At 34.7% G+C, this 13,774-nt stretch overlaps 2 protein-coding genes across 2 annotated transcripts; both read right to left on the reverse strand.

Moving 5' to 3' along the window:
* Positions 1-181: 181 nt before the first annotated feature.
* LOC143540806 (AT-rich interactive domain-containing protein 6-like) lies at positions 182-6,231 on the reverse strand. Its single transcript, XM_077033783.1, has 14 exons — positions 5,825-6,231; positions 2,587-3,223; positions 2,392-2,525; positions 2,268-2,307; positions 2,094-2,146; positions 1,833-1,878; positions 1,641-1,736; positions 1,456-1,557; positions 1,318-1,369; positions 1,173-1,245; positions 996-1,062; positions 867-917; positions 679-771; positions 182-574 (listed from the first exon to the last, which is right to left on the reverse strand). The coding sequence occupies exons 2-14, from the start codon at positions 3,214-3,216 to the stop codon at positions 470-472; spliced, it is 1,542 nt and encodes a 513-aa protein (XP_076889898.1). The 5' UTR covers positions 3,217-3,223; positions 5,825-6,231; the 3' UTR covers positions 182-469.
* Positions 6,232-11,225: 4,994 nt separating this feature from the next.
* LOC143540808 (cyclin-dependent kinase B2-2-like) lies at positions 11,226-13,477 on the reverse strand. The gene is made up of 8 exons (XM_077033787.1): positions 13,126-13,477; positions 12,388-12,529; positions 12,241-12,302; positions 12,037-12,148; positions 11,860-11,953; positions 11,696-11,765; positions 11,470-11,608; positions 11,226-11,365 (listed from the first exon to the last, which is right to left on the reverse strand). Exons 1-8 carry the CDS (start codon positions 13,341-13,343, stop codon positions 11,273-11,275), a joined length of 930 nt encoding a protein of 309 aa, XP_076889902.1. The 5' UTR covers positions 13,344-13,477; the 3' UTR covers positions 11,226-11,272.
* Positions 13,478-13,774: the final 297 nt, after the last annotated feature.

The raw sequence follows: 13,774 nt of genomic DNA on the forward strand, positions 1-13,774 counted from the left end.
CAATATTTAGCGCGTGTTCAATCAAAATTTGTTTTTAGTTTTTGTAGAAAGCGTAAACAAATTATCAAATCTATTATGTCTTCAAAAAGTCTTTACTCACCTCAAAAGGTTTGTTGTTAAAAGCAAGAAAAATGTGTTCTTTGAGTTATCAAATATTTGTAACTTGATACATAAAATGTGTCTAAAAGCTTCAACAAAATGTTGTCAATTTAATTAGTCAAACTCAAAACACTCATCACTAAACTGTCATCATGCATATGTTTATATCTAAGTATGTGTATCAAATGAACCCATGAAAATGCATAACTTCAAAGCAACTGCGAAAATGCATAACTTATCGAAACCTCAACCAAAAATTAATGTAAACCATTCACAGAAACCGTTTTAAAAGACGATCATTATTTTCCTGCCACTACCTCTTTCAACGTCCTAATTACCGATAACAATTATAAAAACAATTAAAACAAGTTCACATGTTTGACTGCTCAAAAGGCACACGAACCAAAAGCCGCCCATGTAAGCTCACGATTGCTGATGTACGAAGAGGATCGATTCTTGATGGTAAACTGATCACCTGTAATAATTAGTCAAAACTAACATCAATCACCCATAACCTAAAAGTGACAATTTCCAACTTCGTGTTAAAAAAAATATCAAACTTATGACGTATATATGAACCTTTTTGAAAGCTGAAATACCCCATGGATTGTCGGGTTGCTCGGGCTGACCTGTGATGACAAGGCGTCCAGCTGGATCTGACTGTACGCGTACCTAAACTCATCGTAAAAAAATGATATATGGTCATATCTTAGCTTTAAAAGTTTATAAAATTGGTATTTTAAATTGAAAAAAAAGTAAGTTGTTACCTCTTCACGCAGAAGCCCTGGAACTAGAGCATACACCTCAAAGCTATCTTTCTGTGCATGTGAAAACATTAAAAAGTCAACTTAGACATCTAGTAAACGAAAAAAGAGTCAAAATGCAAGTTAACTCACAGTTTCTCGCACGTTTATTGTGACCCAGTTAGCAGGCGGACCGACATCTGCAACTGTGGTGACAACTCTGTCATATTATTAGATTGTGAATGAGAAACCATTAAAAGTATATAATTATATATATGTGTTAATGTAAAATTGAAAAAAAAAAGAAGAAGAAGATAATTGAGCCTTAACTGCCTTGATGTTTCGGTTCGCATAGCTTTCACAGAACGCTCCAATTCACTTGGCCTCTTTTGTTTTACCGATCCTGTATATAATAATTACTCAAATAAAATAACACACTTTTGTAAAATGTTTTTACTTCAATGAAAAACCTTACCGATGCTTTTGAGACTTTTCTCCCGCTTCTGTGAATTGTTGGCATTCTTTTCCTAAAATAAGAATAACGATTTTCATTTATGGAGTTGTGAAATGACACTAATGCCCCTGAATCTACTCAAATGATTGGCTTACTAACCTCGCCGAAACCTAAAAGACGCTGAGCATGCCAACCCTGCATGGCCCGAGCCGCGGCATCCCTCCGGGCCCTACCTGATCCTGGAGTCTGATGACCGTTCGCCTGCACAGAGACCCGAGAGTTTGGATTACTAAGAATAAAGTATGGAATAAAAACAGTTAATGTTTTACCAATTATCAACAAACCTCATTTTCAGCAATATGGGCTTCTGGGAAGACAGTAGAGAGAGGGAATTCAAGCTCACCGATCTGGATTTTGTGCCTTTCGTATTCGAGAAGCGTCTACAAATAAACAAAAATAAGTTATTGCACAAAGTGATCAAGAAATAACATATTAAAGTTGGAAATTCTTGTAAAGAAGTGTAAGATAATCATTACCTTTTCATAGAACTGGCGGAATGTCCACGAGACAGTTGTGCAAGTCCTTTAAAATATACACCATACAGGATTAGTAGCATGATAATTATATTAAACACCACATATATAAAGAATTAACTAGTATAATTTGGTCTTTTGACTATAGAGCTTTGAGAAAATTGGCACTTCAATTTCTGCTAAAAGCAGTTAAAAGTTAAAACGCAAAATACAAGACTAGAAAGTAGAAACAACATGTGCTATTGAATAGACAAGAATTATTACTTTGGTGGATGAAAAGATTCTCCTATCGGTCGCCATAATTTAGATCCAGTAACCTGAAGAAGTAGAATACTAAATAAGTCAATCGAAAATATGTTGCATAGTTGCATATTTTATGACATTAATATTTGCTAATAGTATAAATCAAGAAACTTATGAGCGAAAAAAGTGTATTACCCGATCATATCCACCCAATTTGATAACAGACTTCCATAACCTATCAGAGAAGCACAAAAATAAAACTTAACTTTCAACCAAAAACAAGAATATCATGATTGAAAACAGGAACCAAGAAACTCACTTGAAGCAATTTAACGGTCGCCCATAAAACTTTGGAGGCTTAAATTCCAAGCCTTTTCCCTTATAGACAGCGTCCACCTCTTTCATGAATATTTCTTGATCCTCTTCAGTCCCAGAATCGTAATCCTCATCCATCTAACAGTTGTATAAGTTCAGTAAAGATGGCAATTTAACTTAAACTTTAATGTAAAATTACCTTTTCAGTCTCTAGCTCATGCTTCGGTGTCTCTGTAAAATGATTATTAGCTTTGTTAGGTGAATAGTCCACCACGGCATTAGATGTAACAAGTTCTTGACGTTTTTCATGTTTTTCATCTCTTGTATAATCTGCTTCTTTGTTATTCTTGGGTATCTTCAAAGAACTATCATGACCATCATCGGTATGTGTAGCATCATTCTTACTATCATCAATCTTATTATCATCACCGGTTTCTGTAGCATCATTCTTATCATCACCAGCTTCTGTAGCATCATTCTTAATATCATCGATCTTATCATCGCCAGTTTCTGTAGCATCGTTCTTACTATCATCCATCTTAAAATCACCGGTTTCTGTATCATCTTTCTTGTTATCATGAGCCTTGTCCACAGGTAGATCCTGCTCGGTTTTGCTAGGGTGCACCTCCTCTTCGTCTACCTTGCTTAGGTTTTCTTGACTTATTCCAACTTCATTACGGTTCGAGTTGACTAAACCAGAAGACTCTTCTCGTTTGTCCTCTACTTCTTTTAAAGCTATTTGGTCCTTTTCGACACATTCTTGATCATTCACAACTTCATCTTCTAAAAGCTTTCCAGCATCCTCCATCTCAACGTCTCTTTGATCCATTCAAACTCTACAAAAAAGCATTTTGATTATGTTACTTAACTTCAACAAAATATCAACTGAAGAAAAGAAATACTTCCAATATTTTCTTTGTAATTTGTACCTCTTGGTAAAATTGTAACTTCAAACATAAATTACATACTTCTAACACCAAACTAAAACAGAAAAATGCACAGATACACACATATTCAGCATAAATAGAAACGAGGAAAAAAAACACTAGTTTCCCGATAGAAACCAAAGTTTCTTACCATCAAAAACTAAGGTACTAAACGAGCTCGAGCCGAACTTAGGCTTGTTTAAGGTTTTTCTCAAAGTATGTAAAAATAATTAAAAAATAAATATAAATTAATTAATAAATAATAAACGAACCCAGCCCAGCTTGAAAAAACAGCTCATGAGCCGAGATCGAGCTTTAGAAAAAGAGCTCGAAACGAGCTTAGGCACGTTTAAGGTTTTTCTCAAAGTATATAAAAATAATAAAAAATGTATATAAAGTAATTAATAAATAATAAACGAGCTGAGCCCGAGCTTGAAAAAACAACTCACAAGCCAAGATCGAGCTTTAGAAAAAGAGCTCAAAACGAACCGGGCTCGGAAACACCCCTAGTATTCAGAACCTACCAGTAAGCACCAAGTCAGTTGTTTTTGTAACTTGTTGTGAATTTGGATGTTTGTGTTCGAATATGGTGTGTGGAGTGAATTGGGAACACGGATAGGCGGAATGGTTATTGAACCGGTTTTGGTCATGATTTTTGAATTATGGATGTTAATTTTGGTGTTTGAAGGTTAAAGCTAGGAATTATGGTGTAGAAGTTTGTGTTTTGTAAATATAGATAATTTGTGCGGAAACATGAACTGCGAATTTTTGTTAATATTGTTGATACATTTGTTATGAATTACAGTTTGAGCTGCTTTGGTGTTTACTTGTAGGTTTTTAAATACTATGGGCGTTAACAAGCCAAGCCCGAGCTTGAAAAAACAATTCACGAGCCGAGCTCGAGCTTTAGAAAAAGAGCTCGAGCCGAGCTTAGGCACGTTTAAGGTTTCTCACAAAGTATATAAAATAATAAAAAAATGTATATAAAATAATTAATAAAAAATAAACAACCAAGCCGAGCCTGAGCTTGAAAAAACAACTCACGAGTCAAGCTCGAGCTTTAGAAAAAGTGCTCGAGCCGAGCTAAGGCACGTTTAAGGTTTTTCTCAGAGTATATAAAATTAATAAAAAATGTATATAAAATAATTAATAAAAAATAAATGAGCCGAGCTGAGTCCGAGCTTTAAAAAACAATTCACGAGCCAAGCTCGAGCTTTAGAAAAAGTTCTCGAGCTGAGCTTAGGCACGTTTAAGGTTTTTCTCAAAGCATATACAAATAACAAAAAAATGTATATAAATTAATTAATAAAAATAATAAACGATCCAAGCCCATCTTGAAAAAAAACTCACGAGCCAAGCTCGAGCTTTGGAAAAAGAGGTCGAAACAAGTGGGGCTCGGCTCGTTAACACCCCTAATATTCAAAAACCTACCAGTAAGCACCAAATCAACATGTCAAACTGTAATTCGTAAAAAAAATATCAACAAGATTAAAAAAAATCCGCAGTTCGTATTTTCATAGACTCTAATTAACTCAATATTTCCTATCAAATTAACCAATTCCCACACAAACTTTGCATATTCACAAAACACAAACTTCTACACAGTAATTCCTAACTTTAATCTTCAAACACCAAATTTAACATCCACAATTGAAAAATTATCACAAAAACAGGTTCAATTACGTTCCGCCTACCCGGATTCCCAATTTCACTCCAAACACCTTATTCAACCACAAACCTCCAAATTCACAACAAATTACAAAAACCTGCATCCAACATTCAAAAATTATCATGAAAACCGGTTCGATTACCGTTCCGCCTACCTGGGTTCCCAATTTCACTCCAAACACCTTATTCAAAAACAAAACTCCAAATTCACAACAAATTAACATAACCCACATCCGAAATCTAAAAATTATCACAAAAACCGGTTCGATTACCGTTCCGCCTACCGGGTTCCCAATTTCACCCCAAACACCTTATTCAACCACAAACCTCCAAACTCACAACAAATTACAAAAACCCACATCCAAAATTCAAAAATTATCATGAAAACCGGTTCGATTACCGTTTCACATACCCTGTAATACCCAATTTCACTCCAAAACACCTAACTTAACCACAACCCCCCAAATTCACACCAAATTACAAAAATTAACGAAATTTAAACTCACATTATCTCAAATAATACAAAATTATTCATGGGTATGCTTCGAATTTGTAATCAAGCACAAAAATTAGGGTTTCCAGTTTCACTCTGTACAGCTTATTCAACCCCAAAAACTCCAAATTCACACTAAATTACAAAAAATTAACGAAATTTAAATTCACATTATCACAATAAACACAAAATTATACATGGGTATGCTTTGAATTTGTAATCAAGCACAAATTAGGGTTTCCAATTTCACTCTTTACACCTTATTCAACCCCAAAACTCCAAATTCACACCAAAATACAAAAATTAACGAAATTTAAGCTCACATTATCACAATCAACACAAAATTTTACCTGGGTATGCTTCGAATTTGTAACCAGTTACAAAAATTAGGGTTTTTCTTATTGATTACGGCGTTTCAGAGCGTTTGTAACGGTGTGTGTTTGTGCAAGTAACGGGTTTTATAGGTGGTATGGGTTTAGTGAAATGGGTCGACGGATATAGAAGTGACAGGTGGCAGCTGGTGAGTGACGGAAATTGTAACGCCGGTGACGGAGGACGACGGTGGCGTTAGTGGTTGTGTTCGCCGTTAATTATTATTATCTGCGGCTTGTTCGTCAAATAAAGAATGAGTCTTGTTATTAATGTTATTATTAATTAATATTAATGATCATGATGATAATAGTATTAATATTACTATCTCCTGGATTTAATTGGGTGGATGTGAAAGGACTAAGTTACCCCTGGGTTTGAAGATTTGGAAAGGAAAGTGTGGGTTTGTTTTGTGGTAGTTTAGGTAATTTGTGTTAAAGGTGTATTTAATTATGGGGATTAAATGCATTTTCTTACCTAATAACGTCTCTCTGTTTAAAGTTTTTGGTATTTGTTATTTAAATGGAAAGTTTTTTTTTTATATTTAATTTTTTTTCCACTTAGTTTATATTAAGTCACAAGCGAGACTAGAACACAACCATTTAGTTGAAGGTTATACACATTTATTACTAGACCATGTGTTTAGTTATTTTGATATTTGGAAGATGATAATATTAAAAGATAGTAATGTAAATGTATAATTACAAGTAATCAACTCTTAAGAGTATGTTTGGTGGACATTAGATGTGCACAAATCGGGTTCACCTTGAAAACCCGAACCGGTTCGGAACCGGTTTTTTTCAAAACCGGGTATAAAATGACACCGGTTCCAGTCAGGAACCGGTTCGGTTCCCGACCCGAACCGATGCCCAGAAATGCAAACTTTTAGGAACCGGTAGGGTTGGAACCAGGACCGGTTATTACGTAAAAACCGTTTCCACCGGTTTTTTTTGAAATTCAAACATTATAGCCGTTAGAAACCGTTTCCAACGGCTATATAGCCGTTTTTGACCGTTGGAACCGGTTTTATTACTATATTTAGCTAATTTTCATTCTATCAATGTATGAGTGTGTACTTGTTAAACCACTTCCAAAACTATAAAACACACTTCAAAACACAATTAAGCTTAAACCGACAACAAATGGCAACTAATGACGACGTTGTTATGGTGATCGAAACAACAAGATGCCCCGATGTTTGGGTTCATTACGATTTGTGTCTGATGACCGACTCACATGAGATGGCACGTTGCAAATATTGCTCGAAGTTTTTTAAAGCAGGGTCCAACTCGACATTACGAAAACATACGTATAAGTATTGTCGAGAGAAAAGAAGTTTGGATGCTAAAAAAGCGGAAGTGGGAGAATCGTCCGGCTCTACAACCCAAAAATAAGTATTCCCGAATTAAAACGACGGACTTTGTTTTTTAAGTTTTAGTTGTTATGTTTAGTATCGTTTATGTTTTAATAATGTTTGTAATAGTTATTGTTTAAATAAATAAAATGTTCGTCGTTATTAAAAAAGTAACAAAAAATTAATCATAAGTAACAAAAGTAATTATAATTAAACAAATCAAAACTAAATATTAGTTGAACAAGTTACAAATAATTTTACTAAAACAAATTAAAAACACAAATTACAACTCTTCTTCGTCTTCATTCTCGTCTTCACCCTCGTCTTCGTTATCGGCCGCGCCAATCCCTTTCAACGCCTTGCAATATGGCTTCTTGATGTGCTTTCTCAAAGTAGAGTTGGAATCGTGCTTTAATAGTGAACCACATAGTTTGCAACAAGCCTTTTGATAACCTTCGTCATCCACAATCAAATCCCAATTCTTCCATATGTCTTCGTTGCGGTTATGGTTGACTACCGTAACAACCATTGGGTCCTCCGTAGCAGGAACGGGGGCAACAAAAACACTCTTCTTAGCCTTCTTGTTAGTTTTTTTGATGGGTGCCATAATAATATTTAGTTAGATGGTCGGGTAACGGAACGGGTTTGCTAAAGGAGTAGTATTTTAGTTTGTTTTTGAGTTTGGTGGTGAAACAAGTAATGAAAAACAACTTATATATAGTTTTTGGGCTACAAGAACCGGTTCCAACGGCTATATTACTGTTGGAACCGGTTCCAACGGCTATTATTTGTCTCAAAAACCGGTTCCAACGGCTATATTACCGTTGGAACCGGTTACAACGGCTATTTTGTGTCTCAAAAACCGGTTTCACCGGCTATATTACCGTTGGAACCGGTTACAACGGCTAGTTTGACCTGTGTTTGACTTTTCAAAAAAAACCCGCCGGAACCGGTTTTTTCGGGTAGGAACCGAACCGGTTACAATTAGGAACCGGGTAGGAACCGATGGGGACATACAAATAGGAGAACCGGGTACGATTTTCGGGTACAAAAATACCCAAACCGGGTATTGGGCCAACCGGGTAGGAACTAGAACCGGTTCCGGTTCGGTTCTACCAGTTAGGTTCCGGAACCTGTTTTTTTGTGCACGACTAGTGGACATAATGAAATGCCAAAAGAGTTAAGTGTGAGACGGAATAGAATGATCCATTGTGTTGCATTATCATGATGGCTGGAAAGATGAGATAGGAGGGTGAATGAAAAGATCTCAAAGCGAAACAAAAATCTACGTTTTGGTATTATGTTTTTGTAAAAGCAAATTTCGGTTAGCTTTTCCGTTTTAAGTGTAATCGAAACTGGAAAAAAAAACTTATATATTTTCATTTTTTATTTTTTTTAATTAAAAGCATTTTCATACCTAATAAAGTCTATATATTCAAAAAATTTATTATTTTATATTATATGGAAAGTGTTTTTAGTTACTATGATATTTGGAGAATAGCTTGCAAACGTTAAGGGACATCCTGATAGTTAAGTGGTGTCTTATAATCAGAAAGTTAGGGGTTTAAATCTTATAAGGTGAAAGTTGTGTTATATTTGTGCTAGAAAATCTTGAAATTGTTGTTAAAAATAATATTAAATTAAAAGAGTAATATTAATGTGTAGATACAAGTAGGTAACATATTTCACGCGTTAAATCTATAATAAATAGCAGACAGTTCGTTCATTTAATAGTATAATGTGATGCAAAATTATGTATCTTAGACATAACTTTCGTGTGAACAGTGTACCGGTTATATAATTTATTTTATCATGGTATTTAACTTTCTTATAATAATATTTCCCTAAAGTCTATAACATGGGGAAAATTCATGTGCTAGGAAACAACCTACTAAAAACCTTATAATTCAAATCACATGTCATTAGAATGATAATAAGTGTATCATTACTCTTATGCTTTATGTTTCAAGATTATATAGAAAGTATATTTGAGGATATAAAGTGATATTCATTGTTCAAGATTTCTTTCTAAAATAGGTTTCCATGTGATAAGTTTTGATCATGGCATTTCTTGTAGTTTTAACTCTTAACTTTAGGAACCAATCATGGGTTTGATGAATGGAAAGCATAAACCGGCTACAACTTGTCCAACATATGGACTCAAATACAAAAGAATTATCTATGTTTGTATTGGTTACGATTTATACCAATAACGTCTATGCATAAAAAACTGACGACGAATTCATCGTATCTATTTTTGTAAAAAGTAGATATCTTTAAAGAAAATCATTTTCTTTTGTTGATGTAACATACTTTCATTATTGTGCTAAATGTAATAACATACTTTTAAATGATGATTTTATGCGGTTTATGGGTAATGACCTGATCAAATATATAAATATGATGCCATTGTTATTAAGTGGACCCATCATTATCCCTCTAACAGAAAGTGGTGCGTATTGGCATGTCCTTTGTAAAATTTATATAAAACACTGTAAATAAATTACAATATCAATCAATCAAGCCCTGTATATCTCATCGTATAGCACGCTATCGGTAGGGTCAGGGGAGGATGAGATGTAGGCAAGTCTTTCCTCTATCCGAGAGAATAGAGAGGCTGCTTCCAGAAAGACCCCTGGCTCATAAAGCTATAAATAAATTACAATACATATACATAAAGACAGTTAAAATATTTTCAAATGGAATAAAAAGAAACAAGAGCAAAAGAAGAGATGCCGCGGCCCAGGCTTTGTGTTCAACACGAGTCACCTAAAATACATTGTGAGTCTCCTCTAGTAGAACTCGCATGTCTCCTAAGGTATAACAACCGAAGTAATGTCTATTGGTGGGAAGACTCTAGTACCTGAAACACTTAGATCATTGAAAGCTCCAAGTCGTGTGTTGGTTGTGAATTAGTGAGTATTTCCAATTGTATATTCAACTAAGGTCACCTCTTAGTTCTATACTTAAAGGCAGAAGATGTGCAATCCAATCAATAAACTAAATTAAATGAAAATGTAAATTGTGCGTAACATGAACAATACAAATTAATCGATCTGATTGAAAAAGAAAAGCCTCAGCTTCAACTGCTGAGGAGTAGCAACATATCATAGACTCATAGTGAACTGCGTGATCTCTTGCGCACTAGCAACATCAGTGGACACTACTAGTGGTAACTAATTAGTGAAAAGGAAGCTATTTCCATCAATGGCAATTGGCAACGAGCTCAACACCAACTTGATGTTGAGTGCATTGGCAACAAACCACAACTAGGAGTCTAGGAGCAATGCAATTTTTAAGCTGCCAAAGCGCTACACGTATATATGTGCATTCGCGTGGATGTTTCACGCCCTTTAGGGCTCCTTGTTTCTAATAACTTTCTTTTAAGAATCAACTTTCGTGACATTCTTGCTCAAGCTATCGTGCCCTCTTTTAACCTATAGCCTATAGGCATAAATCTAAAATGTCCCACGTCATTTTTTGTGTTTTTACTCACTCGTCCTTGTCTCTATGTAGTGTGGCGCACCTAACACTTTATACATAATCCTTGTGAAACTCACTTTAATAAGCATATCCTTCATTATATCTGAAGTACTTCTCAAATTTACTTCACTTAATTATCGGTAAAGGCAAATCTGATTGGATGTTGTGACAACCGTGAGTCTACAAGATGGTATTGTGTTTTTCTTGATGATATTCTCGTTTCATGGTCTTCGAAGTGTTAGCATGTTGTTTCTTGGGTTGTCATGTCTTGTATAATGCCATTGTTATGTATGCTGTGATAAATGGAAGTGTAGTTTATTTGTCTACAACATAAACGCACCCAAACATGTAAAAATTAACATACATTTCTAGAGCTACAACATTGTGTTGGATATTTGTCTTAAATTATACGTTTAGGTTGTACGGATCTTGAGATTGTTCTTCATAATTGGAACATAAACAAAGAACTAAGAACACTAATCATTTCATTCAGATAAAGAAAAGCCACAAATCAGCAGTTAATTTCAAAACACCAGAAAATAAGAAAAAAAAAGTCGTATTTGCTAGAGACAAGCACACAACCGACATCATCTCAAAGATGAGTCTTGTCAAGATCATTAAAATATGGATGTTCCATTGCTTTCCTAGCTGATATCCGTCTTGATGGTTCATACTCAAACATTTTCTGCTCAAAAAATATTCATAACAGCAATAATCAGACTTTATATTTTTTTTAAAAGTTCAGTTACTTACAATAAATCAAAAAACAAGTTGAAAATTTTTATTTACCGAAAGGAGATTAAGCCCATTTGCATCCAGATTAGGTACAGCAGTTGAAACCTTCTGAGGTTTCCATTGAGGATACTCATGCCAGTCCTTGAGCTTGCTTACTCCTGGCCAAATTTCTTCATTCGGTGTACCTAATAACCTGATCAAGAACCCGTGTCAAATGAATTCAAGACACCAGAAACTGAATATGATTTTACATAAAAAAGAAAAGTTATCATTTATTAACCTGAAAATATGCAGCAACTGTTGAACCTCAGAATCTCCAGCAAAAATGGCAGTATTTGTGACCAATTCAGCTACAAATTTCAAACAAGAACAAACCATATGTTAGTTATTATCATTAACTAAAACTAATAATGAGATTATAAACTGGTATAAAACTTTTCATACCGAATATGCAGCCAACAGACCACATATCAACAGCGGTTGAGTAATGGGTAGTGCCCAAAAGGACTTCTGGAGCCCTGTACCAAAGTGTCAAAATCTGCAATGATACAAATAATTTTAAAACAATATTTGATACTACTCAGATTCGTTGTTTGACCTAAATGCTAACAATAATGTTACCTCATGAGTGTACTGCTTGAGTGGTACAGTAACCGCTCGAGCAAGTCCAAGATCGGCTATTTTAAGCATCAATGTCTTTCGATCCATCAAAAGGTTGTGAGGCTTAAGATCCCTGAAACAAATGATTAAATGAACTGAATACCAAAAGCATAATCATTCTTTCAGTTATTCTAAAGTCTTAACAGGAACAATAATAATAGGTACCTGTGTAACACACCATGGGAATGACAGAAATCAACACCCTTGCAAAGCTGGTACATCAAGCTCTACACAACAAGTATAATAATAAACAATATTATTTTTACAACAAGAAGAAATTTTAAAGCTGATTTATTAAGAAACTGTATGTACCTTGATGACTTGAGGTGGAATGTTATCGCCATGTTGGCGGTAAGATCTTATGAATTTCTTCAGATCAGTTTCCATGTACTCGAACACCAAGTAGAGAACAGTGTTTCCACTTTTGTTAACACCTTGCTTCACATCCATCAGCCTGTGTGGTAATCATGACTGTAATTAGATCCAGAAATAGGCGTGTGCAATGAAACCGAAATAAACAAACCAAAACCAGTTTAATGTTTTCATAATAACCGAACTTTTGATTTGGTTTCGGTTTTGCGTGTAACTAAAGGCGAAATAACCATACCGAGTTTATAGTTTTTCATTTTTTTATATTAGTTTATAAGTAATTTATAATAACAATTTAATACATTGTTTAACCCAAATATTTAGCCCAAATGTTTAATAATCGATTAATAATAAATTTATGCTCAAATTCATTATTTTGGACCAATTTTTTTAGCCTCTTCAAGCTTAAGCGTAAAAACCGAAAAATCAAAACCGGACAGTTTTCAAAATTCATTATTTACAAAACCCTAATTAGGTGCAATTTTGACCTAAGCATACAATTATTTAACCGAACTCAAACGAATCAAATTGAAACGATACGAATCCGAAAATCGAAGAAGCCGAGTCCTAAATCTTCAATTTTCAATTATCAATTACAGTAACGAAACCCTAATTAGACTACAATTTGACCTAAATGTGCAATTATCTAATTACAAATTAAATATAAGCATAAGCACATACTTGACAACATGAGGATCGCGAGACAGCATTCGCAAGATGGAGATCTCTCGAAGCGTGGTCGACGGCACGCCTTCGTCGTCTTCCACGAGTCTAGTCTTCTTGAGCGCGACGATCTGGCCTGTGGCTTTGTCTCTTGCTCGGTACACCTTGCCGTAGGTTCCTTCGCCGACCTTCTCGAGCTTCTCGAAAGCGTCCATTGCCGACTTCGGGAACTCCATTTTGTTTCTCAGTTTCAGATGATGATGAGAATGATAACGAAAGGTTTTATATAGCCGTTTGGGAAGAAGCTCTAACGGTTGTTAAATGTTATTATTTGAATTTTGAATGTAGGGGTATTTTGGGGATTTTCATATACGCTCCTATACTTTTATGTAATGTTCACATGTGGGTAAAAGTTTGTTATAGATATTTTGTATGGATTGCTTTTTTATCATCCGCGTGAAGCGATTTGGCTCCTCCCCGAACCTTGTGCAAGTACGGAGTTAAGTCATGTATATCGTTTTATATATATGATGGATAACAGTCTATTGTACATTTTAATATTAAGATTTACAAGATACTTCTCACATAACTCATCAGATGTTTATATTTATTATATTTTGTCTTATTATTACTTATTAGAAAGAGTTCGAGACAAGAATTAGACAGG

This window comes from Bidens hawaiensis, unplaced genomic scaffold, assembly GCF_021521415.1.
Source record: "Bidens hawaiensis isolate Kalapana, Puna unplaced genomic scaffold, B.hawaiensis_p1.1 tig00012335_1, whole genome shotgun sequence".
NCBI classification, from domain to species: Eukaryota; Viridiplantae; Streptophyta; class Magnoliopsida; order Asterales; family Asteraceae; genus Bidens; species Bidens hawaiensis.

Coding starts and splice junctions, on each gene's coding strand:
- LOC143540806 (XM_077033783.1), bottom strand. CDS start 3,216: ATGGATCAAAGAGACGTTGAGATGGAGGATGCTGGAAAGCTTTTAGAA. Junction 2,147..2,267: donor AATTGGGTGGATATGATCGG/GTAATACACTTT, acceptor CTACTTCTTCAG/GTTACTGGATCTAAATTATG. Junction 1,737..1,832: donor TCCGCCAGTTCTATGAAAAG/GTAATGATTATC, acceptor GTTTATTTGTAG/ACGCTTCTCGAATACGAAAG.
- LOC143540808 (XM_077033787.1), bottom strand. CDS start 13,343: ATGGAGTTCCCGAAGTCGGCAATGGACGCTTTCGAGAAGCTCGAGAAG. Junction 11,954..12,036: donor TCAAGCAGTACACTCATGAG/GTAACATTATTG, acceptor GTATCATTGCAG/ATTTTGACACTTTGGTACAG. Junction 11,766..11,859: donor GTCTGTTGGCTGCATATTCG/GTATGAAAAGTT, acceptor TGAAATTTGTAG/CTGAATTGGTCACAAATACT.